A 26,143-nucleotide genomic window follows, 5' to 3' on the forward strand; every position below is an offset into this window, starting at 1 on the left:
GCCAGAAATAGGTTTTATATAAAATTTGAACAGTGGATACAGAGGCGATATTATGTGTATAAAAAAATACATACAATAAAAGGAAAATAAATGAATCTTATCTTTTCTATTTGGAGCAGATGTTCAAGTTAGCTGATGAAATGTAAAAGGCACTAAATGTACAACATTCCAGTTTTAGAGACGTCAAACAGAGGCCAAAGGTCATTCCGAGATGAACCAAAACAAAAACAAAGAAATCACAGGGAATTTGTTGTCTTTGATATGCAAGACATAGTGCAGATTTTACAACATAACATACCAAACAATTCTCATAAACACACAACTATTTACCATCGAAAAACACTAAGCACGCACTTTAAGACTCGCAGTGAGCAGAGTGAACGCTGCAACCTGCGTTCACTCCACACTTTAAGACATCAAACGCTGCGTGAGCTCGGTCCAACTGGAAATCTTTCATAATTTATAGTTTACATCACAATTTCTACAACAGCACTAAACACTGCAACAAGTCACATGTAGGAGCAAAGCGACCAGCAGTTCAGTTTTGGCAGTATCATACAGGTTGTTTTCTTTTTGATTTGGTGAATACATGGAAGGACATGCTAGCTAGGAAAAACAAACAACAGAGAAGAACATGGAGGATAAACAAATGTGGAGGACTACAGTGCCTACATTGTTCAGTGTCAGAGCTACAGTCGACTCAAAATGGATTGAAGTTTAGAAGATTCCTGTAAGAAGGTGGTTTGTTAACATGAATAATGGAGTGATCTAAGTAAGAAAGTATGTAACCCCCATGCAGAGGCAGTTTGACATAAGTTAAAGCATGACTGAACTGAAATAGCTCTACGAGTTCAACGTTCAGGATGATTTTGGCAAGAACTGTCAATTTATTTGAGCTATTTATAAATAACACGAAAGATTCCCACATTTTGGATTTTTTGCTGCGACATCTGGAACAAACATTCATGATTCCTGACTTCTAACTTATTTTCCACTAGAAAAAAAAGGAGACTGCATCCCTAATAGCTCACACTATATTTCAAGGTTATAGCTAACAAAAATGCTAATAAGTTTTTGCTAGCGTGTCGTACTAAGACACCAAATGATATAACGTACATATGTTGCATGTTAAAAAGCAACTTAGCAGCTGATCCCATTGCTTTGACTTCTCTGCTTGCTGCAGTGGTGTAAGGGTGTACTCCAGGGTATGTACACTGCGACATCATTGTGGGTGTGGTTAAAAGCAGCAGAGAATACCTGTGACAACCTGAACTAAGTTACTCTTTAACATGCTGATGTTAGATTTTTAGCAAACTTACAAACTAAACATTATTTTTTCTATATAGTTAGCATTCTAACTAGCTAGCTAAATGTTAGCAGCTAAAAGATTAATTAGTACAAGCTAGTACTTGCTAGCAGATGTTTATGCTAAATTAACTTGACACCAACATAATATTCTCCATCTTGGATGTAATGACAAAAATGGTTTAGCTGTTTGGCTATTTTGGTTGAACTTTTATGGCTTTTGAAGAGACGAGCTGGTGAACATTGCTGCAGCTAAAGAGCCAGATACTTCCCTCAGGAGTTGGTGGAGACCAAAAACAGAGCTAATAAGTTGGAGTAAATGTTGGACTTACATTCATCAGGTGAACACAAACACAACTGCAAATAAATTATAATGTTGGCTGTAACAGCTGGATTTATAAATATGAACTTAAAATGTGATGATACATCCTGATGTGTGCATTACTTGTTTTGACTGCCCCCCAGTGGCCAAATAAAATATCACTCATTGCAAATTTAACATAATTATCATGTGAGCCGTACCTCATTGGATCGTTTTTACAATGTTGACTAAATAAAGCCATTTTGAATCGACAGGCTCGACACTTCCTGCAGGCACTGTAAACTGTACGTTTGAGTGTTTTTGGTGAGAAATAATTCAGACTGAAAAGAGAAATCACAAAGAATGCCACCAACTCTCTCTAGACCTCTACAGCAAACTACTTTCCCTCTCTGGAAAGACATCCACATCCACACCACACTGGAATGAGTTACAGTAAACAGCACTATATCTTACATGAGCAGGAAATATATACAAATACTGGTCAACGTGGAGATTTACTGCATTCGGAATCACAAGCTGAAGCTTTAGGCGTTTAGACTGGTTGCAACACAAATATCATTCTCATAGGTTACCGAGCCATCGACAAACAAAACTAACATAAATTTGGCTTTTAAATGCTTCAAGACAACAGAAGTAACAAATTTTGGAATGCATTTTAAAGCTGAAAAGAACGTATCAAATATATTTGGCCCATTAGTTTTGGAAAAAAAAGAGCTTTACATGATACATAGGTGAAAAAAAGGATGGATATGTTTGTTATTATGATTGTTATGTTAGTAAATTGCATGCAAACAGTGTATTTAGCATTTGCTCTGTCCAACAAGTGACAGCTCCCAGTTTCCGCAGAATATTTCACCTCAGTTGCACATGCATATTTCAAAATTACTCAAACTGCCCAGGTGATTACCACTAGCAGCTAACTTTTTTTAATGCTTTCAATTCACATCCACAAACAGGCAGGAATACTTCTTGTAGTGTGATGCAGAACACAAAAATCCACCTGGGTTGCATTTCTTTTTCAACAGAATGAAACAAACACCGACATTTAGAGCAACCAAAATTCATTAAGAAATAAAGTCTGATTAAAGATGTTACACTGAGGTGAAAATCAAACAGGGGGGGGGGGGTTCTTTTTTGAAAAGGTACCACAACGACATGCCAGAACTCTACAGAAAACTGAAGCATTCACAGTAATACAATGTCAGACTAGTTGCAGAGTACCAACTTTAGTTTGTAGATGTCATTATAGCTGCATGCAAAGTTACTAAAGGCAATGTAAAATCTAACTCTACATTAGACGCCCCTACAAAACAAGATCACTATGGAAGTCCCCGGATGTGGAGATAAACTGCAGCTTTAGTAGGCTGTTGCACCGGCTGTGTGTAAATTCAAGCATAGCTTATTTGGAATGTTTTTTTAAGATACTTACAGCTGTACAATTAGTGTAATATAGTGTAATGCTGGACAGACGCTGTACAGATTAGAAGAACCGTATTTTATAACATTTCAAAAATCACAATTGAGAGTTTCTTAAAAGAATCAGAAACGTTGGTCACAGAAGAGAAGGTCTGTGATTTAGGCAGACTTTTAAAGATGTTATTAAGTCTTGCAGCCCTCTTTATCAAAGCACCCCAGAAGTAAATGATTAATCATGAGGCAGAAAACACATTTAGTAGGAAATGTTAGCTAGTTTAAACCTCTCTCTTTTAGTCAATAGCCTGTGTAAAGAAGTGGATGTAGCCACCGTGACTTTAGCGTTTGCATTTTTGTCATCACCTACCGTAAAATCTGGAATATAAGTTGCACCGGAATATAAGACGCAGACTGTTTTTGGAGGTATCCCAAAGGAAAGAAATATTTTCTACAGCTATTTTTTAACAAAAACATCTATACAATCCTGCTAACTACCGGAGTGGTCGTTGAGCTCAGCCTACAGTAACATTGATTGTTGTAAGGGTGGCAGCTGCACAGGGGATCATAACGGTGCATGTCTGTCATGAAGCTTTAGCTAGATTATAGCACAATCGTCTGGGTTAAATACCGTAACACAATAAAATAGCTCTCTCTGCATTTTATACTGGTATACTGGTGTTAAAATAGGATGCAGCCCAGTTTTTAGATTGAAAAAAATGTATTAAAAGTACTTACACACCAAATTTTACAGGAATCTCTGTTTGTGGAGTCATAAGTGACCATATCTGGACGAGATGGAGGAGCTGGAGAGGAGTCAGCTAATGCTAGCTTGACCTTGATTAGCAAGGTATAGCCATCATTCCATAACTGTAATAATAATTGAGATGCTAATTTTGGCTGGTGAAAAAACAGGACATAAACAATTTGTTTCTTATTTTTGTACAGCTGAACACTGAACAAAAAATGTAGTAGTAGTAGTTGTAGTGCCTTGTCAATTACAAAATTGCCACGACCTTAAGTTTAGCCTGCTTTAGCATACATTTTTCTCTACATGGGACCTAATTTACAAAATGAACATCATGGCGTAGTCAGACAGAATGGACAATAGCGATTGAGACCCTTAACTCATTAGAAAGGCAATAAATCAAATTATCGGTGGGTCATTTTCATAAAGATTACCACACAGTCTGACCTTTATTTGCAACTGGTGGAGTCTCCCCCTGCTGGCCGTTTTAGAAAATCCAGGTTTAAGGCACTTCCGAATTGGCTTCACTTTTCACACCACTACGTCCACTTCTTTTACCCACTCCATGCTTACTATTTAAGTAACATTACATTTCTGCAGTATTTTAGTGTCATCCTATTTCAGTAACTAATGTAGAGATGTGTCAACGTTTAGTTTCAAACAAAGGTTGAAGTGAAGCGGTTCACTCATGTTAAGCCGGTGCAACAGCCTGCAGACGGCCTCTTTAGGCACAAAGAAAAAAATTATTCAAATAAGATTTTTTTTACACTTGGAATGATTCTATGAAGGCATTATTTTCACTTTGAACCCTGTGTTTAAGAGCAATTTTCAAGGCTGATATGATGGAGTATTATTGAGTCCACTAGAGTGTTTCTTTGCTTTTTTTCGTCTTTACAATAAAGCACATGGAGACATCACTTCATCATGTAACAGTATCATGCTTTCAGAGGACAAAAGAGTTAAAATAAAAAGGAAACTGCACCAATTTCTGTCCCTGTTGAAATATTCCCACCCCTTCCCCAGAGCAGCTGATAGAGAGGTCTGATACTTTACTGTGTTTTATTTATTTTTCTTTTGGTCCCCGGTCCCTCTTCAGTTTTTACGAATGTCAGCGTAGACCACAGGCTCCATCTTATGGAACGAGTTTTTGCTGCCCGAGTGATCCAACTGGGCGTATATCACCGGGCCCTAAAACATAACGAGAACAGGCAGAAGAGAAGTCAGTAAAAATATGTCCAGATACAACGGAGAAAGAAGCAAAGAGAAGAGAACAACCTACATTTATACAGAAGACTACATCATTTATGAATATAATATGAATGGCTTAATTAGCTATAAAATTAAAAGGCAGAATACTGTCTCATGCACACAGCCAGTAATGTAAAAATTACAGCTCAAACCATTAGTTGATTAATCAATTAATCATTAGTCATTGTGCATAAATATGAACGTGCACTAAATTGATAATAACATTGTGTCAGTAAAAAGCAGACTTTCTCTCCCTTCTTCAAAATAAATTGTATTTTAAAACAGCTTGACTTTCATTGTGTTGTTTTGCTACTGAAGAGATGCACCATCTTTACACACTTATATATCGCGTTCATTCAAAGCAAACACTGCAATAGTTTTGCATGTCGATGCAGCTGTCTTTCTGAGAATGTTACCAAATGTTCGCCTCTTGGCTCTGATTCATCAGGTTTCACAGTTTTACAGTTAAAGTTTTTGTAATAGAATCAAAATACTTTTAATATTTAACTTAAAATAAACTTCTACATAAAAAGTTCTATTTAAATCATACTTATACATAATATTTGATTTGTTTTTAATGGGACTTCATTTGAAACGTAAGAGTAAGAAGGCGATAAAATATATATTACATTGATGTTATAGTCCGGCACACCATACCACCAAAAACAGACAATTATTGTCTCTCTACTTTTGATTTTGGACAGACTTAACTAGAATTTAAACTAAGGGGGGAATTCACTAAAGGATTGCGCAGCTTTTGTGCCCACTACACCTGTGCAAATGATACAAAAAGACTCCGCCTCATTCTCCAAGCACACGCAGAAGGTTGAATGCACCCTAAAGTGTGCTGCAGAGCAAACAGCGTCTCTGTGCTCCGGTGCCGTTTGCTTGTATTTAAATGAGTCATTATGCAGACATTCGGGGCAAATTTAGCCCCTTTCTATGTAAATGAGCCTCGTGGCAAAAAGCACCTAACGCCAGCGCTAACAACACCGCACAGTTAGAGTGAAAAAATTACCATCTGCAGAGAGCTGGTGGTAACTGCAGTGCACCCAAGCTGTCACGCTCTGAGTTTCCACTGATCATGACGACAACTCAACGTTTTGTTGTGATCAAAAAATGTACTTGTCTGTAAATAGAATCTGTTAATAATATATTGTCATTATTATTATAATCGGGAGACCAATCAGTCTGGGGCTGTGCGAGGCTCAACCCTGGCACACGGGCACAGACACGGGCAGAAGGTCTGGAGCTGTTATGTATGACAGGGATTATTATCTGGTCGAGTTGCTGTTGCGCACTCATTTAAAAAACGTGAAGCTGTTGAGTCTGGACATGACAATAAACTGTTAAAAGAGCTGCCCCCTCCTCTCCCTGCTCTCAGGCTCTCAGTCATCCAGGTCACGGTAATTCTAAGCTAATCCAAAAGGCAACTAGACATGAAGACGTTTTACCTCTAATCTGATAGGTTTCATCAGTTCTTTAGCACTTCAACCAAGTCCAGTTGCTTTTTGGATTAAGCTTAAAATATAAACTAAGTGGTAAGTTTAAGAGGAGGTGGGTGGGTAGATTTTTTTTTTACCATTTGACAATACTAGGCTGACTGCTGTGCTAAGCTAAGCTAAAAGGCTGCTGACTGTTAAGAGAGGTATCAATCTGTCCTTCCAACTAAACCCCAGAAACCAAGTGCATTTACCAAAATGTTGAATTGTTCCTTTAAGTTTGGAAAGCAGTCTCTGTAAGCTGTCAAACACACTGATTGTGACATTTTAATTCTTTTTCCACAGATGGAAAGAAGTCAAGGTTACACAAAAAGACCAGCCCAGTTTGGATAAACAACATAAATGCAGCACTTTCCCAGAGAAAAGGTGGCAGCCAGTGGATTTTTTTCTGTCCCCCAGTTCCTACCTGTAATGGACCCGAGGGACTGGTACACCTGGAACCCTCCAGGCTGGACTCCACCTTCTTTCGTGGCTGCGGAGCCTGAGAGCTCACGCTGTCCAAGGACGTACATCTATTTTAGGGTTACGATTTGCCATGGTGTCGAGAAACCATTGGTGCACAGTCAAATGGAGACAGACAACAAATAATGGAAACAAGACAAAAATCAAACAATGAGAGATGAGCACATGAAACACTGCAAACAAAGGGCATGGAGGCTCCCAGTGGTTTGGCAGATACTGAAGCAGGGAGACACTGGGAGGAGACTAGAGGTGCACTGAAGGGATTTAGAGCAATAGTAAGACAGATGCTGATGCAGCTTCCAAGTACTTTTTTTTAAGATTATGCTTTTGGCCTTTCACCTTTATTGATAGGACAGTGAAGACAGGAAGTTACTGGAGGAAAGAGTGGGGATGACACGCGCCAAAGGGCCGAGGCTGGAGTCGAACCAGCGGCCAACGGCAGCAATGAGGACTTTGCCTTGTTAATTAACACTTTGGCACACAGTAAACGTGCATGGAGGAGTGAAAATATGTACATATATTGTAGAACATGTTGGTTTTCCTAGGGCTAATTATGCTCATAATTTTTTCTATTTAGACTCAACTTCTTGTCCAACTGCTAGACTTTTTGTTGGCCTCATAAAATTGAATGCATTTCTGATCAATAATACAAGTTTATAAACATCATCCTGTTTTTTTAAAGATTATATTTCAGGCCTTTATTTGAGAGGACAGTGAATAGAGTTGGATATGTGGGACGAGAGGGGGGATGACATGCAGCAAAGGGAGGGTTGGAATTGTACATGGAATGTTCGATTTGCCCCCCAGCACTTCATGAAGTTAATACTTTTTATTAAAAACTAAGTTTATAGATACAAAAAATTAATAAAAAAATAAGGCTTACTGAATTTTGTCCGCTATAGCAGTGTCAGATGCTTGATCTGATAACTCTGATTGAATCGCTAAGTCTTTGGAAATCTATCTGGGATCGGCTAAAAACCTGATTCAGACAGCCACATGTCTAGTTAAGTAATACGGCAGTATATCGTCGTCCTGACTTGTGCAATACAATTATCAATAGACTGGTGTCAAATATTGATATTTTAATTTACAAATACTCTGCGCTCAATACAGATTTCCCTGTGATTTTGACTCACCGCATCACTACTAGTGCATAAAAGAAGAAGGCGAAGACAGCAGGATAATGTCGGGCAGCGATGAAAAGAAGTTAAGAGATGAGCCAGGCGCTAATTTGTTTTTACAGTTGGTCTATAGCTCTGTAAAATTTATTTACAGACTGAAAACACGAACATTGTTTCATCTCAGTTTGTGGCAAATTCGGTGAAACTGACACCACACTGCAGAGAATAAACACATTAATCCTGTGCTTCACCTTTTTAGTTAAGCAGATATCGTGATGTATCATTCTATGATTGTCTTGCAATATATCAATTAATGCAAAATCACTGTATCGTAATATTATCATTATCGTGGGCCACATATCGCGCATCCTATCGCATCGTATCATGAATTACCCTGTGATTCCCACCCCTAGTTAACGTCATAGTTAACTGAATAAATTGGGGTTTTGTCTTTTGGTCAAACTACAACAGCTTCCTGATCAGACTGGACTCTGGAAAATTATGTTATGATGATTTCATGGATTACTGACCAAACAACAAATCAATTAATTGTTGAAAAAGGATTTTTAGTTGCAGCCCTACTCTCAAATGATTTGTACTTGGATCCATTTTTGCATCAGACTGCTGAAAAGATCAATCAGGTCGTCAGTGCACCTCTAGTAAAGACACTGTATTATAATATGCACAGTAAGAAAGGCATTTCACCTGAGCTTAATAATGGGCTTTAGGTCCAAACATATTAACGTGACTGAACATTTTTGTTGCTGTTACATGTTTCCTAAAGAAAAGCTGGCGATGCAGGAGCACAGATGAGGAACACAGTTGTTAGTTTGGAGTGTTAGTGGCAAGAGATGATGAACAATGACCAGACAACATGCTGACAAGATGCCAATCAATGATGTTAATAGAAAGTGTTGCTGTGAAAGAAGTCGTGTTAACACACAGTGATGGAGGAAAGTGACTGGCACCAGTGGAAACAGCAACCCCAAAGATCCCTGCTACTTCAGCTCACAGGCTCAAACCATGACACAGCCTCACTGCAGAATAAATCTAATTTAACATCTCTACTGTTTAGAGAGACGGCAGTGCAGCTGGATCATGCGAGGCTGACACGGTCAAACTACCTCAAACACACAAAATTAGACTAAGCGTAGTTTTTGATCACGTCTTCAACAAACATATTAATAATTAGTAACAACATTGGATCATCCAAACAGCCCAAAACACACAGATAATTCTCCACACAAAGAGAAAGTGAACCCTGCTCCCATGCAGAAAGAGTTAGCGAGGTGTTACAGTCTGATGATTAAAAATCTGAAGGAGTCAAAATGTTACTGGAAGTAAAAACACAAAGCTTCACATGAGGCATATAATCCACATCACAAACTTACCTTACATTTTAACAACCTTCTTTTCTGCAGTAACTTCATGAATGTTAGCAGTCAACGCTACAGACAGCAAGATGACTCAGGCATTCAAATCAGGTGCATTTCAGCAGGTCAGACAGCAGACTCACCCTTCATATTCATGGCGGTTGTGAAGCATCCTCATGACAATGCAGGCGGCTACAGCGACGACGACGAGCAGAAATAAAGCACCACAAACTGCTCCGACTATAACGGCCGTGTTGCTCTGAGGAAGAGATTCTGGAAGAGATAAAAGCAGCAGAAACAAACACACAGGTTAGTTTTGAAATATAAAGGCTGCTTTTTAAGCTGCATTTGTGCTCATGTGGAGTCTATAGTTTTTTGTTTCTTTTGCTTCATGTCAGATCTGCAATATCTATAAAAATATCAACACGATTGCAGTATTTCTAATTGCAATTTCCAAAGCACTGCAGTCACAGTGTTTACTTAATTAATACTTAAGTGCTGGGGAGGTGACTTGTTTTAACAATCATAGATGATTTAACAAAAGTCAAAACATCATGATTTAATAGTTTGTCCGGTTAAAATATAATAAAATTTGCAATATAAAAATGATCACATCCAATCATAATATCTGTAACATTCCATTTCGTGCAGTCTTGCATTTCTGTTGATGTTTAGCATATTTGTCTATGCTTAACACTACTCGCAAAGGAGGCTTCAAAAGTGTAAAAATCTTAAGTGATTTTCAAAAGGTTCAAAAATTTGAAAACAATAACTTTTCACTATTAACACACACAAATAAAAAGGAATAAATAAAGATATTTACATGTTAAATGCTTCTATCCAAACTCACTTTGTGCCTTTGTCATTGATACTTTGTCAACTATTTAATGTTTTAAAGTCTACAGACAAATAAAAATATTGTAAGAAAGCCCACTATGATTATTTTCACTTGATGTTCTCTGCTAGTCTCAACATGCTGTGTAAATAAAGTTGTGTAACTATAAAAAAACAAAAACATGGCTGTAAAGAAACTTTAACATCACAGTCAGGCCTCTCTGATTCCTGTCTATCCACCTGTAATCAAAGTCGTGTGTATTTAGGAAAAATTTAATCTTTGTAAGAGCTTTAAAAAAAACCAAACAGACAACATATTCTACATATTGTTCTCTGGCATGGCATTGCTTCCTAGATACAAATAGATAATATGGAAAAAGCTCCCACCAGGAGGGTGGGGCAAACACTGCAGAGCCAAAAGATAACAAGCCGCCACATGCACATGTGGGCTGCATGTAACTGAAAACAAAAAACAAGAGTGCACTTGCTGGAACAGCTTTGGTAGGTCAGGTATTCAGACCTCACAGTGCCGGTACACCGAGTGAATAGATGATAAATCTAACACAGTTTAACTGTGACCATGGGGAAGTCACAAGTCTGAATGGCTAGTTGGTATGAATTAACTTTAAAAAAAAAAAACAGTTTAAGAGAGAAAAATTAACCTAAAAGACAAACAGAAATCACAGAATCAGAATGAGTTGTGTCCCAAAACCATTTAATTTCAAATTCAATTATATTTCTGCAATTTTGGACTTCCAAATTAACTACCCTATGGAGGAGTGAAGAGACACATTATGTCGACTATAATACTACACAAAGGAGGGAAACACATTTTTAGCTTTCACATGCCTATTTATATTTAACAATTATGTCATTCCTAATCTGTTAAAAACATCACTCTGCTCTTCTACACCACTAAACCACCACTTCCTGCTGCCCCTGTTTCACATTAAAAGCCTCCAACAGTCAAAACAGAAAGATGCTTCTTTAGTAAGGCAACCGTTAATCAGCTATATCGACTACATTGTTTGTCAATATGTTCACAGACACATTTAGCTGTTGCAATCTTCTCCAGAAAGACACATGAAGTGGGAACAGTTTTAAAAGGTGATATTGCATTTCACCTTAAAGATGCTATTTTTGTTCATATTTATATATTTATATTTGGTCATGCATCTTTTCTTTTACTTACAAAAGCATGATTATGTTCTGGTGTATGTGAGCAGTTCACACCTGATGATTCGATGAGGCTGATGCTGACTGGAGGAGCAACTAAGATGATTAAATACATCAGTAACGGAAGAACCACAGTGTTTCAGTCTTTCCTCCAGGGTGTGTCAAACAGGAAGTGTGTTACATTTGCCAACAGCATTGTTTTTGGCATTGTGTAGTTTAGATTTCATGCATTTTTATTTTGTTCATTAATATTTTCATGCACTCTTTATATATGCACTAAGTCCAATTTTGTACTGCAACTATTGTACATCAATTTCTCTTTGGGATTAACAAACTTTTATCTTTTCTTTGCAGTATTTGTTTTCTTTACAACTACAGTTAAACACTTGAGGTGTATATAGACATTATTTTGTATTTATACTGTTGGTTATTGTTGCTCTTGTAAATGTACACTCGTGTATTTGTTTTTCACATGCTTGTGTTCACACTCCTGTCTACTCTTAACCTTTATTAGTTCAGCTTTATTGTTATCCCATTTCTGTGTAAACACACTCGGCCAATAAAACTGATTTGGATCTTCATCTTATCGTCTATTTAACAAGTGTTGCAATTTATTTTGCTGTGGATGAATTTTCATATGACAAGCAGGAACAGGACATGAGGAAACAGACACAAAATGCTGATGAGATGAATCTTAGCAGACAGACAACCGGTTCTACGGCCACTCGTGGGAACGAGCACGCCTGCAACGCCACGGTTACCAAAGAAAACAGCTGCTTTTAGCTACCAGTGAATGGAAAGTCACTCATGCTGTGCGTGTGCATTGCTCATGACGAGGCATGAAGTGTCCCAACCCAGAATAAAAAAAAAATATAATGAACTTATTGACATATTGCCAAAGATGCTTTTGTTTTGTGGCATTAAACATTTGTTTTCTGGAGGATATAAGGGTCTTATATTTTACCCACCTGATAATCTAGGTTTAAAGATGACTAAACTGAGATTTAAAGAAAGTTTTAAGTTAATCCTACAAGATCTGAAACTACATTTAGAGCTTTGAGCAGAGGCAGATAAGCTAAACAATCATTTATTTTAGTTAGGTTATTTAACCCACCTGCTGCACAAAAATGGCACCTGTCTGCTCAATTATATGTGTTCATAAGTAACCAAATTATAAATCTTGGGAGTAAAAGCCTCCGTGATTGGTTTAAAACATATCTTTGCCTGGAGACATGGCAGACTGCAAGCTCAGACTGCAGCAGAGCGTCCAATCAGCGCGTGTGCGTGCAGAGAATCAGTGAGTGGGTGAACACAACTCACAAGCGTCTGGCCAAGGCCGAAGGTATACCTAGAAGAGGCTCTTGTGTAATCCAAGAATTTCTGCCTGAAGCTTTAACTGAATCAACTTCCATAGAAGTCCTTATATAATAAATACAATTAATTGAGCATCTTATTTGGAAAAGAAATGTCAGTGTTTATCACCTTTCAGAACGACCCTGAGCTCTGTTCGAGCCGGTGTTCCCGTCACGTCTGGTGGGTTCTTCACGTCGCAGAAGAAGGTGCCGTTGTCGCTGAACTGAGCCGGACTCAGCTGTATTGAGACGTCCCTCTTGTTTATATCTCCAATAAACTGCACCCTGTCTTTGAACTCATCCTGTCCCGGGAATCCTTTCCCATTGGAGAAGTAGAAGATCTACAGGAGAGAAGGAAAAACAGGTTACACTGTGTACACTAGAAATAAAGCAAAGTTTAAATGTATTAGGCTATCCAGTTACCATTTGGCTGATAAATATTATATGTGGCCGTATCAAAAAGCAAGCTTCTGGCTGAGACAAGGACAAACCGAGGCCTATTACGTTTTAGTGTGTATGTATATTTAGTCCATGTCTTATCTTTTTCCTTTTAACCTTGATGACTGCCAGATAATATGTCCGAACGCAGCAAAAACTCCGGTTAGTACAGAACAGGGCAGAATGCCTTGTTCTGTCGCGTTTGTACAGCATTAACATCAAAAGCACTTCCTTCTTTTTCTTCTTTAAGAGGGGGTATTAAGATGTTTCACATTTTAAGACACATATATATATAAAATATAAAATCTTACAATGTTGGATATTCATACTAAACGTGGGTGAAGTTTCAAATCTGTAGGTGAAAGTATGTTGGAGTAATCCCCAGACTTCTCAGCTCAGTCTGCAATCTGCTGTGAACGCCAGGTTTCACACAGTTTATTCTGCACACTGCATTTTTTGACGTCACAAAGTGCAGCCTCAGCAGGCGTCGGAGAGCTGGCCAATTAGAAGAAAGTGGGCTTGTAGGGGCGGGGTTTCTTAAAGGGACAGAGCTGACTGAGTCGTTTCAGGCAGAGGCTGTATGAGGGCCTGCACAGAGCACCAGTGTGAGAAAAAGTTATTTTTGCTAAGCTACTCCACAACTATCACAGAGTGAAATATGAAGCTTGAAATTAGCATAATACCCCCCTTAAAGAATTGAAAACAGGATGATATATAAGTACAGTCAATTAAATCAAAGATTAAACTTCTCATTCCTGTTTTCAGATCAGCGCTGCCAAAACTTTTATATCAGCCTACCATCTCGTGTCGCACGATTATGTAAGCTTTCCACAAGCACAGGTTGACAGCGGAACATCAAAACATTCCATGCATACTACTTTCTTAGTATTTCAAGTCATGTCACCATTGTATCTTTCAACTGGTAGAAGGATTTACTGTCTGGATCTTCAGTTATCAGAGAAACAAGCTGTGTTACCGTAAACTTCTGCTCGGCTCACAGCGCCTTAAGCTCAACAATGAGCATCAGAGAGACACTGATTATCAACACGGAGCTGCTTTAGTCAGGGTTTTCAGTGTATTTAATCACCATGTCTGTTTAGTTTTTGCGAGGAGGAGTCTACAGATGATTCTGCTCCAGGTAAAAACCTTGTCAGGGATGAACATTAAAAGAATCCTGACCTAAAAACAAGCTTAGCACCTAGAGACGAGCTAGCAGCAGCCCCTACCGACGTCCTGTGTCCCCCGGAGAAACTATGGTATTAAAAAGGAAACTGCTTTATTTAGTGTTTCTAACGGTATTAATTCCATTGCTGAGAAATGTATCCAAAAAAACTTAAACTTCAAATCTATTGTCCCCAAGGTAAAATTTGTTTTGCAGCTAGGTTAAAACTAGAAACACATTAAACACAGACACACTGACTCAGGTACAAAAACATGAACAACAAACATTGAAGAATAATTTGAGACTCCTGCACGTGTATTGGTGAGTGTGTGTGCAGACCCTTGTGGGACCATTCCCTCTGCATCTATTCTGTTGTTCTGCTTTACACGGGACGTTTTCAGGAGGGGCACTGTCGTGGTTCCCTGAGCCAATCACAGCATATAGGTGAGTGTGGGAGTGGTTCAAATTAGCGACTGGGCCCCATACAGACCGCCGAACATGTTGAAAGAGCGATGCAGGTTGGCCTTCTTTCTGTTGGACAGGTAGGTTCCTCAAACCAGGACAAGCTAACCGGCAGTTAGCATGCTAGCGCAAAGGTAACCGTGATGCTGTCTGTGTTAGCTCAGCAGGGTGGGCGTGTTCTCGCACGAGACAGTGAGCGAGCTTCTGGTGATGAAGAGCCCAGGAGGAGGGGCCCAGTCTGAATGTGTTGCCGACAAAATGCAAAGAGTTTTATTACTCCATACGCCAAACACTAATTTAGACGTACAGTAACATCTAGAGCAGTGGTTCTCAACTGGCCTCAGGACCTAACAGTACCTCCTCAATGATGAATCGCGACCCAAATTTCTTAACCACTAAAATTGATATAATTCAAATATGTGCAGTTCACAAAACACAACAGTATAATAGTCAGCCAACATGACAAGCAGACGGCAGTGCATAAGAAGAACATATTCCCTCTACAATTCATTCAATCAGCAGCCCTTTTTCAACTGAAATAAACTGAAAAAGCACAACATAAATGCAAGTACGGTCGGGCTCGTCAAGCTTCAAGAATGTAACTGTAGCTAGGATTAACCCCTTGGAGTGTGAATAAACTACGCTACAAGGAAACCCATGTTCTTCAAAATAAAAGCGCAGCACAGACTTTTGGTCACAACTCTTTTCTTTTTTTTTTTTCAAACACACATCTGCGACCCACTGAAAACAGCTCCGCGACACACTTTTGGGTCCCAACCCACCAGTTGAGAACCAGGGATGTAGAGCAAAGAAAACATGGAACTGTATTTCACTGTTGTTCACTTAACAACACAGGTATCAGTGTGTAAAAGAGCAAATTGGGAAGCACCTGGGAACGTCATATTTGTAGTAGGATGTTAAGCATGCTAAACTTGCAGATCGACAAGTGCGACAGAGTGTTTACATTTTTGTTAAGGCATACAAATACATAAATCAAATTTGGATCGTACAAAGAAATCTCCATGAAGCAAACTGACAGATGGATGAAAATATTCTCTCATTCGGTCACAAATGTAGTCTAAACATTTTGACTTGTCATAGTAAGAGAAGCACAGGTGTTACTAATGATATTGCACTGCCTCTGTTTTTTATCTAAGCATCTCAGTTAGTCATGACAGTTTGACAGTGAACAAAACCAGGACCCTGAAACTGTAGCAGGTAGTTATAATAATCCAAACCTGCGTGTTTTACTAGTTTCACATGTCAAAATGTCTCATGAAAAATGACTACAGCAACAAACATCTCTTTATGAGCAACTCTGAATCATCAGAGCCGGTTCAAACTCATCTATGAGCATTGGTTTCCTGCTTCCTCCACATTTGTGGCCACTTTCCCACAATTCAATACACATTGATAATGACTGTAATATGTGTCATAATGAGGCAACAACAAAGTGCAAAATCAAGAATATTCAGCGAGGACACTTCCATGAAATAACCGAGTATAATCCTCTCTGAACATCAGGGTGTCTTCTTTCTTCTTTAAACACTTTGTTCACACGGCTGCCACCGCTGAGGGCGCCATCGATAAAAATAACAACATCCGATTGAAGATGTCTCAACACTAATCTGGCTCTGGCTCACACGCGGAGACAAGACGCCAGGTTTTTTGTGATGCCACAGCCGATTTGCTTTTAGCAGTGTCAGCGGAGTGAATGGAGCTCCAAAAGAAGAACAATTTAGAAACTGATGAATTGTGTCCTGCTGTCCGTGGAGAACCTTTCTCAGCAATCTGGTCAGTTATCACTTTCATGTTACAATAACAGGAAGAATACTAAGAGGGAATTGGTCTTAATAATATGAATTAATTAATTCTGGCAACTTTGTCTATATTGTTTACATTACCTTACTTAACAACTGAGTTGCATTTACACCACATTATTAATTCTGACTTTGTAGAGACCTCTTGTTTTCACAATTAAACCCTCAAGCAATTTAAAATAGGATGCACAATATTTAGATCCATATAGTCTAATCAACCAAAATTAGCCTCGTCTCCATACATGTATACGGTCACATATACGGGCCAGTAATGGGCTTTTTTTCACAGCGGATATTTTGACTTTTAACAGGAAGAAAAGCACAGGTGTTAATAATAATCTGCTCAATTTAGGTGTCTGAAGCTGCTTTCCCACTGGTCAAAAAACCCACTTACACCCACTAACAGCTGGCTCTTTGCTTAATGGGAAAGGTTACAACTGGCATTCAGACCCAGCTAATTATCACTTCAGCTCCAATCTGCATTGATGGGAACACAAAACCCATGTCGACACGTTAATCTCCGCCGCAATGCTATGCCCCGTCGGTAACTTCAGCGACTCCTTGTCATCTCAGCTACATATTCCACCCATCTCCGTTTGAGCAGCGCTCGAATATTGTTCCAAATTTGTCGCCGCCAAGTTTGATAAACAGACCGAATGAGTAATAGATACAATAAAGACCTAACCACCGTAACATCTGCCCTGTTTACTGACCCTGTTTCCGGCGTTTGTGTCATCAGACTGTGATGCAGCAGAAAAGAGACCGACAGGAGTATACTTCACTCCAAAAGTTACAGTCACCTGATCACGCTTATTAAACATTCATTTGAACACCGTTAGAAATGGTAGATGACATACTGTAAAGTAACGCAACTGCAGCCCACAAGTCTGTTTGTACATATAAAGAAACTTGTCGCTCCTCCTGAACTCTCTCGACTTTTCCGTGTGAGTGACAGTCTCTGAACCAAGAGTGATAAAAGTAGGGCAGAAGTTCTGCTTTGTTTAAAGTCCCAAATAATAAGTGTGATGGATAATTACATAAAAAACACATTGCATTTATCTGGTATAATTCCCTGTATTTTTTCACAGAACAAAAACTTTATTCAATGTCGTTTTTTAATCATGCAGCCCTAACTGACATACATGATGTCCAATATTCCCTTATATGATACCTCAAAGTTTTAATGCACTATAGGGCAGAAAAAGATGTTTGAGTGGATAAGAAATTAAGCCCAAAGACAATTTGTCCAAAAGAAAAAAGAAGTAGGTAATTACTTATAGTGGCTGTAAAAAAAAAAAAATTATTGGGCATTTTTAAAAGAAAATCATGAATTGAATTTCCTCTTTTTTGCCTTCTGATCAGTTCCCAAAAAACGAAACTGTGCCTGCATTTTCTATGTAGGGAAACAGACAGCAGCCTTGCTTGCCAAATTATCAACTTTATTAATTGATGTTAACATTATTGGTCAACATAAACTAGAATACAGGTTAACAGCTGTGTGAATCCCGGTCATGGAAAAACGAAAGTTCAAAGCCCCACTCCAGAGTATTTTAGCATTTTCTGAGTCATTTCCTTGTCCTGTCAATGTTTATCTGCTACTCTTCCCCCAAATATAGTTTGACAAATAACTTATTTTTGTGCTCAAAAATTGCTGTCGGGAAGGGCCAGATTGGGCATCAGAGAGGGAATGATGAATGCCAGCGGGATTTACAGCTGCTCTGATCATGTCTCTGACTCCAGGGATGATAAAGACACGGCGGGTTCAGGCGGGGACAAGAGAGCTGTTAAGTAAGTCAGGAGCATGATGCATATATACATCAGTCAGTACCTACTAGCAGGGGCTACAGCAGGGTTAGCAAACCAGGCAAGAAAACCACCTCCTAAGAAGTGTTAAAATCCTCCTTAATCAATGTAACAGTGGCTGATCATGAGCTAGGACAGCAATCTGGGCAACATGGTCAAGGTCAGCGCTGTACCATCCAGCAGAAATCAAGCTTTACAGTAGACTTACTTCAAGTGTCAGCTGCATGCTTCTGCTCTGGCATGAATACTCTGTTATTTAGAAACCCTAAGGCTATGTCATTATGTTCGCCGGATATCAGAGCAGACAGGTAGGCCCCCGCCCAGCCTCAGCGATCTGTACACAAAGCGGAGCTGGTGCTATGGATGGGACATGATCTGTTATCCGCACAGCCCCACAAACGCTCTCCTTTCAACACAGCAAACTTAGCTCTGTTTACTTTCTGCTCCACATTCAAAACATTCATTTAATGTGACGTGAGGCTAACATAAATCTTCCAGAGCAGCTACAGTCATTGATATATTTTATAGAGCAAATGTACTATCATGTACGCAGTTAATTATGCTCACTGGAGCGGACTGACAGTTAAAGCACTGAGGAGTAGGGCTGTCACTCTTCCCAAAAATCAAGTTTGAAGGAATTCAACGTGATATGTAATTCGTTTGAATTAACACTAATGTCAAGATGTCATGTCAGAGAACAGATAAAAACAATCGCAGGAAAACATCCTGGAGCTGTGGGAAATCTTTCCCAGAGCGGATACGACCCCAAAAACCGATGACTCACCACGTATGGAGCTTTGGAGAACTGATTGTCGGGCTGACTCGACTGAAAGCTCCAGGTCAGCGAAGTGGAGCTGCTGACCACTTCGCTCGACTTGAAGGTGCATCGAAGGGTTCCCGCCGTGCCGTTCTGCAGGATCACCTCAGGGTCGGCGTAGATGTCGATCGCCGATGAAGGTTTTGTGACTGTAAATAAAAGTTAGTATATTAGTTGTAGAGCTGCAACGATTAATTCAGAAGAAGCTTTCTAAGAAAATACATCACAATTACTACAATTCCAGCTTCTTAAATACAAATTGTTGACAAAACAAGACATCTGAGGACACAGAAGGGGCTTTGGGAAACACTTATTAACCTTGTTCTGATCAAATAACTAACAGACTGATCGAGACAAGAACTTACAGATTAATTAAGGTTAAAATAATCTAATAAATTTAATTTATGTGATGTTTTGAATGGTCTTGTGTGATGGGAAAACAGTAGGGAAAAACAGAACGTACTACAACCGAGCCTCACTTTATTAGAGGGGATTCAGGCTGTCACAGTTAAAACAACAGAGGGGTTTGCATTGGTTGGGTTTTGTTGTTTCAGGTACCAGTGAGACAATGACATATTATACAGGAAGTCCAGTATGAGCAACCGATTAAAGTGTTTGAAGGCTTCTCAGAGGCCAAAACACTGTTCGAAAGTCACACAGACAGGATGTTGCAACTCTGGAAATCACAGCAGAAACTGTTTTATCTTTTGGTCACAGTCACAATACAAAAGGTAGACATAGTTTGGTTTTAATTAACTTTTTTCGGGGGGGTCAAATGTACACAATAACAAGTAATGACTTTCCAAAGACTTACCCTAACTCTACTCAGAACAGCTGTGGAACTACAGGAAACTACAAAAAGTAAATAATTAAATACACTGAAGAAACAGCTTAAGGCAGAAACTTAATATGTACTTCATGTTAAAAAGTAATCCACCAGGATTGTGTTCATGCATTTATGAGATTGGCCAATGCAGCGCAGAGTCGGATGAGTCCCCTTCATTGACCCTACCCCTCGGTCCACAGCATTGAATTCCTGCCTTAGGGCTTAAAGTAATAATTTTGAAGATTTTCATTTAAATAAATGTCTGTTAAGTCACTATCTATTGCCGAATGAGGTAACACAATGGTGACTGAGCCTATGGCCCACTGATGTAAGCCTTTGCATTTGCAGTATTACAGACTGGGTGTCGGAGGTGACTTTTGCAGAAAAAATAACAAGCAGTGCCCAGTTAAGCCCCTTTCCCACTGATCAAATAACCCACTAACACCCTGCTTTTTTGCTTAGTGGGAAAGGTTACAATCGGCATTCAGACCCGGGTCCGATCAGCATTGATGGGAACGCAAAACCTGTGTCAACACGCTAATCTCCGCCCCCTTTACGGCGCGATGCTATGCTCCATTTGTAACTTCAGCGACTCCTTGTCATCTCAGCTACAAATTCTGCCCGTCTCCATCCGAGCAGCGCTCGAACATCTTTCTAAATTTGTCTGCGTCGAGTTTGATAAACAGTCTGAATGAGTAATAGATAGAATAAAGACAGAAAAGAAAAGAGACAGAAAGGAGTATACTTCACTGGCAATGGGAAAAGAGACAATTGGCAATTTTTAAGCATGTCTTCCCGGGTCTGAAAAACCAGCGTCAACACGCCAATTTCCATGGGAAAGGGGTATCCATCACCCAGCAGTGGTTGGTCTCCCAGAGAGGGTAGGCGGAGCTAAGCGGCTGCTTTTTCCGGTTCAAGATATCTTACAAGGATATATTTATAGAATATACCGTCTCATAAGAATATGACAATAAACACAGCAATGTCAAAGCAGCAGGCCAAAACTATGATGAATACTTAAATCAGTCATATACTGTAGTATCAGCCCTGCCTGTAACATACACGACAAATCATATAGTTTAAAATGCAGTTTTTAAAATGTATCATCCTTTACTGTCAATCATAGAATCCTGCTCGCTGTGTAGATCTGTATACAGACATGTATGCATTCTTATACTGTACAAATCCACCTACTTCATGTAGGCCTATTTCAAATAATCTGTAACATCCTATATTATTCCTTTGCATCCTTTGTATTTGTTTACAACTTACAAAAACACTTTGTATATTGTTAGTCAGTGTTGTTTTCCTACACTGTATATTTAAATATAACCCTATTTGTATGCAGTAGATTTGTTTATCTTGACCTGTTTGTTTAGCTTTGTCCTTGTTTTCAGCCGCATGTCTATTTCTATCTTGTGTAAGTTGTTCTTGGAATCGGCAGCGGCTTAAACTGGAGTCAAATTTCCTGCATGTGCGCGATTTGCAAATATAGCAGACTCTGACTTTCATATTTGAACCAGACCAATCTGATCAAGAAGATGAGTCATCATGTCTGACACCGTGTCATGGCGTCCTGCAAGAATCGGGGAAAACAGCTGCATACATGGATCAAATCTGTCTGCACAAGTTAATAACTCATATCTTTAAATTATTAAGACGTGCCCTTGGTTGTCTAGGCGGTGTCCTCACATTACTCAATTAACCGGCAGTAACGTTAGAGTAGGAGAACAAAAAAGGTTACAGGTGGATGTTGCTCTGCAGTCTTGTTTTAGTGTTGAGGGTTTGCAAAATTAATGAATAATTCCCAAGACAGAATATGTTTAATACTTATCATGTTCATTCCATTGGCCCTTCAAAACTTTGTCATTGTTTTCATGCTGCTTTTATACTTCTTGTTTACTCTTCGCTGACCAGAAGTATGCTTAACACATACACACCACTGTGTACACTGCAGTGTAAAATAAACAGTAGAGATCAGTTGAGGGATCGTGAACAATCTAAATGAGCTGATAAAACAGCTGTAGTTCGTTATACAGTAATTGATGAGGAATTGAGGATATATATTTGGACATTTGGATGGTAACCAAAACAATGTGTTAACTTTACCTTCCCTAAAATTGTTTTAATGTAATAAATGGCCTTTTTCTAAAAAATTGTACATGCAAGTTATCTATTCAAAAGGTAATAATGACTAATTTTTGCACCCACATTCTAAGAAAAAGACCCCTGATAGGCTCTGACTTGAATCAAGGTTATATTTTTGTAATGATTTTTGCAGAATCGTTGCTTTTGATTGTTTTAGAGTGTTGAGATGTTTGTGTCGTTGAATTGAGTACAACAGATACTGTGTGAAAAACCTTTCTCTTACAGAAACTGGTTTATAAATGTAAATAACACAGCTTGTGAATGCATAGCTTACTCATTAATAACTTGTACAGGTGCAGCTTTGAATGGGGAATGTTTGATAGTACAATCCCCTTCATGCAGAGTTAACAAAGATTTGTTCAACTGTAAACATTGTTGAAAAGTCCAGCCACAACTTTGGCAAACACAGTCACATGACTTTCACATCTGCTCCCACAAAAGAAGGATGATATAATAGACTTGATGCAAATAAAAGCACAAATGGCACAATTGGTTCATGTCGTCTGCACTATACACAGCAATTAGACCAAAGTCTGCCTAATGCAAGAGCAAGAGAGATTCAGACTCCAGGGAACACTGTGCATTAAGAACGAGAAGAAACGGTTATGGCTGCAGCCAGTCAGATAATCAGCTGAAGACAATTTTCGCAGTATGAAACGGAAGGAAGCGTCTGTCATGCATTTCCTCGGGTCAGATGTTTTTAACTCTGAGATTTAAAGCAGAAGTCCACTGCTCTAAACTTCAGGATACTGTAACCTATTATTTTAAATGTCAAATTTTAGCAGTACAAGGAAGGTGTGTTTCTGAAAAGTGTGTCATGTTGCAGATTAAATACAAAACATATCCAGTATTAAATAGAAAATTAACAACTTTTTCATCACATTCGTGACACAGTGTTATTTATGTAAAAATATTATTTTAAATGGCAATTTTCTGATAAATACAGAGGTAGATGTTCTTATTTAAGTTAAAGTATTTCTTATTTTGCATAATTTGAACTTGTCCTTCTTAAAATGTTACAGTTGAAGTCAAGTACTAAACAATGTTTTATTTTCGCAAGTTAAGGAAAAATACATTGTCTTTTGACTTAGGGATGCCTCTGTGTATTTACCTTATTGTATCAAATATAAAAGCTGCATAATCTTAAACACATTTAACTGTGCTTTAATGTCATAATAACTTGACACTGCAGTTCTTCTCAGCACCCAGCAGACTGGAGTAAATCCTGAAATAAGCACCACTTTGAAACAAATAGGGAATTGATTGTGGAACAAGAATTTGTTAGAATCGAGAGTCGATTTTGGATCAAATTGTGACCTTAAGAATCAAAATCAAATCGTGAGATATTGAAAGATTCACACCCCTACTAACAATACAGCATCTGAGTGATTCTCATGGGTAAATCAAATCTGTCATGCAAAAACATCAAAGTATTTGGTGTTCAGTATAAGAGTTTTGTATTGTTTGTATAGCTAGCCATTACCAAAGTTGAGGCAGCAGTAACACGTAGTTGTGAAACGAAGCCACTATTGAGGTAACTCTCCAAATAAAATAGTAAATATTAAGTTCAAACGTTGAACAAATTCGCACATCATATAGTTGTGTTGCTAAATGTATCATAAAACGTGGTGGGGAATTCACTATCTGGGTCAGAGGGAGGTTAGCCAACAAGGAAATCAGTAGGTATCCTGGGATGCTAAGCTAGTCAAGGTAAAGTCGTGCTACATAAATAACTAACGTGTTGGCATAGCTTTAAAGCCACTGTGTGTTAATAAAATGTAGTTACTTTGAGTTAATACCTAATATATCGATATAATATCCTGTAAATCACTGCAGATATTCTTAACTAGCTGTGCTGGCTAACTTAGTAAGTAAGTATCCCCAGAACGACACGTAGTCCTCACGACACCGTTAATCACTAAATAGCATTTTAACGTGTCCTTGTTTATCCGCCACATTACCTCCATGATAACACAAACTTATTTACATGATATGTGTTATTTTTCAAACACTTTTTTAATCGGCATTGACCAAACACACCCCAACCCCTATTAAAGCTTTATTTTAACGTGTACAGCCTGGTTACTTTGGTGGTTGATGCCACTATCACCTTCCACTAAACGGTTCTAACAAGGGCGGTAGCCACAACTCTGTACCAAATCTTATTCGTATTTTAGCAAATTTAGCTACATCTTGATAAAATATCTATAACGTTGAGTCGATGTGTGTACAAGAAGGGTGTAGTTAACATCCTTGGGAAAAAATGTTTTCGGCAGTGTTAAATCTCGTCTGTAGCTATGAGGGAGAACAAAGAAACATTAATTAGCCAGATTGTGAATAGAGGTTAGGGGTGTAGTTAGGTGTCTCCCGTACATGAGATGCGATATAACACTGCTAGCAAGCTAACCTGATATCCCACCTCAAATAATGAGCCCAAAATCAAACATTTGAAATTTGAAATTTAATCCCAGTTGGGCTTTAACACTCACCGAATACAATACATAACGTAAATCCAGTTAATAAAGCCCGCTTGCAGATGGAATTTGCCCATTTTGGCTCCATTATGTTGTTGTAAACAGGAGTAGTCCCTCTGCTTTTTTCTCTCCACCCTCTATCGTACAAGTCCTTTCTTCTTCGTGGAAAGTTGTAGAGCCTCGGACTGATCTGACTGCGACTGCTGCCCCCTACAGGTGTCCCGACGGCCTGCAGCTGCCCCTATCATTGTGCAGCAATAAAACATCTGATAATAACCAGGTTTGGAGGAAGTACTTAGATAGTTTATTTTAATAAAAGTACTGATAAATATTGTAAAAAATATTTGATTACATTTAAAAGTCCTGTATTTATATATCTCCTGAGACTGCTACACTATGATACAGTATATTTCTGTATGCAAACAAATACAAAGACAAAGCAACACCTGTACAACCCTTGCTGTGTCCTATCCTCTTAAATCATTTAAAATACATAACATCAAAATAATAAGATAATTTAGCACTTTATTGATCCCCAGAGGGGAAATTTGGTTGTTGCAAGAGCACAAAGACAAGTAGCAAGAAGGCAAGTACAAATAGAAATAGGAATAGATAAAAAAATAAGAATAAGAGATACATACAACTGGTATACAAAAGTGACATAAGTGACAATCTAAAGTGACATGGTATGGGAATGTAGAGGAAATATTTCTAAAATAATGTGCAGAGAAAAGATAATATCCTCCATTTTTTTCAAAACTGGAACCATGAAATGTTTTACATGAAAAATGTCTCAAACATTAAAAAAAGATTCCAATTAATTTCCTGTAAATCAGCTAATAGTTCAGCTGTATTGAATACACTACTGGATGGTTAAATTTATGAACAAACATCATATATATATTTTTAATCATTCAGATAATTGTGGTTAAGTGAAGTACCAGTGCTTCAAATTTATACTTGAATAAATGGACTTACATTCCAACACCAACATATTAAAACAAATATTTTACACAAATGGTGCTACAACAAGCTGTAAATAAATGTGTACAAAGCAGGCGTTATAGTCTATCAAATAAAAATGTATGATTGGGTCAGATCAGGTCGTCTGGTTTAGCGTCACAGCAGACAAACCAACTGAGGTGAAATGAAACATGACCGGTTTGTCTTGATGTAAAGACGATGCGTCATCACTATGATCACATGACTAAAACACCTTTGGATATGGCTCTATGCCAGCTGCCATCAGTACAGACTGAAATATTTCAGCAACTATTAGATGTATTGTCATTTAAGGATGGTGCCCAGAGGATGAAACCTAATGACTTTGGTTATCCCCT

The 26,143-nt window shown here is 38.5% G+C and overlaps 1 protein-coding gene across 1 annotated transcript; it reads right to left on the bottom strand.

The window, feature by feature from the left end:
* On the bottom strand, positions 1–24,950 carry mpzl1l (myelin protein zero-like 1 like). Its single transcript, XM_069675075.1, has 6 exons — positions 24,819–24,950; positions 19,323–19,504; positions 12,984–13,194; positions 9,635–9,764; positions 6,942–7,047; positions 1–4,973 (listed from the first exon to the last, which is right to left on the bottom strand). Exons 1-6 carry the CDS (start codon positions 24,889–24,891, stop codon positions 4,878–4,880), a joined length of 798 nt encoding a protein of 265 aa, XP_069531176.1. The 5' UTR covers positions 24,892–24,950; the 3' UTR covers positions 1–4,877.
* Between the last annotated feature and the right edge of the window lie 1,193 nt (positions 24,951–26,143).

Source organism: Semicossyphus pulcher, unplaced genomic scaffold, assembly GCF_022749685.1.
Source record: "Semicossyphus pulcher isolate SPU_LCO1_2020_fin unplaced genomic scaffold, fSemPul1.0.p SCAF_10, whole genome shotgun sequence".
Lineage (NCBI taxonomy): Eukaryota > Metazoa > Chordata > Actinopteri > Labriformes > Labridae > Semicossyphus > Semicossyphus pulcher.

Bases quoted from the DNA above. Each gene is read 5' to 3' on its own strand.
- mpzl1l (XM_069675075.1), bottom strand. From the start codon at position 24,891: ATGGAGCCAAAATGGGCAAATTCCATCTGCAAGCGGGCTTTATTAACT. The intron at 9,765-12,983 runs GTGATAAACACT...TATCTCTTCCAG, and splicing joins GCTCAGGGTCGTTCTGAAAG to AATCTCTTCCTCAGAGCAAC. The intron at 4,974-6,941 runs GTAGGAACTGGG...GTTATGTTTTAG, and splicing joins GTCCCTCGGGTCCATTACAG to GGCCCGGTGATATACGCCCA.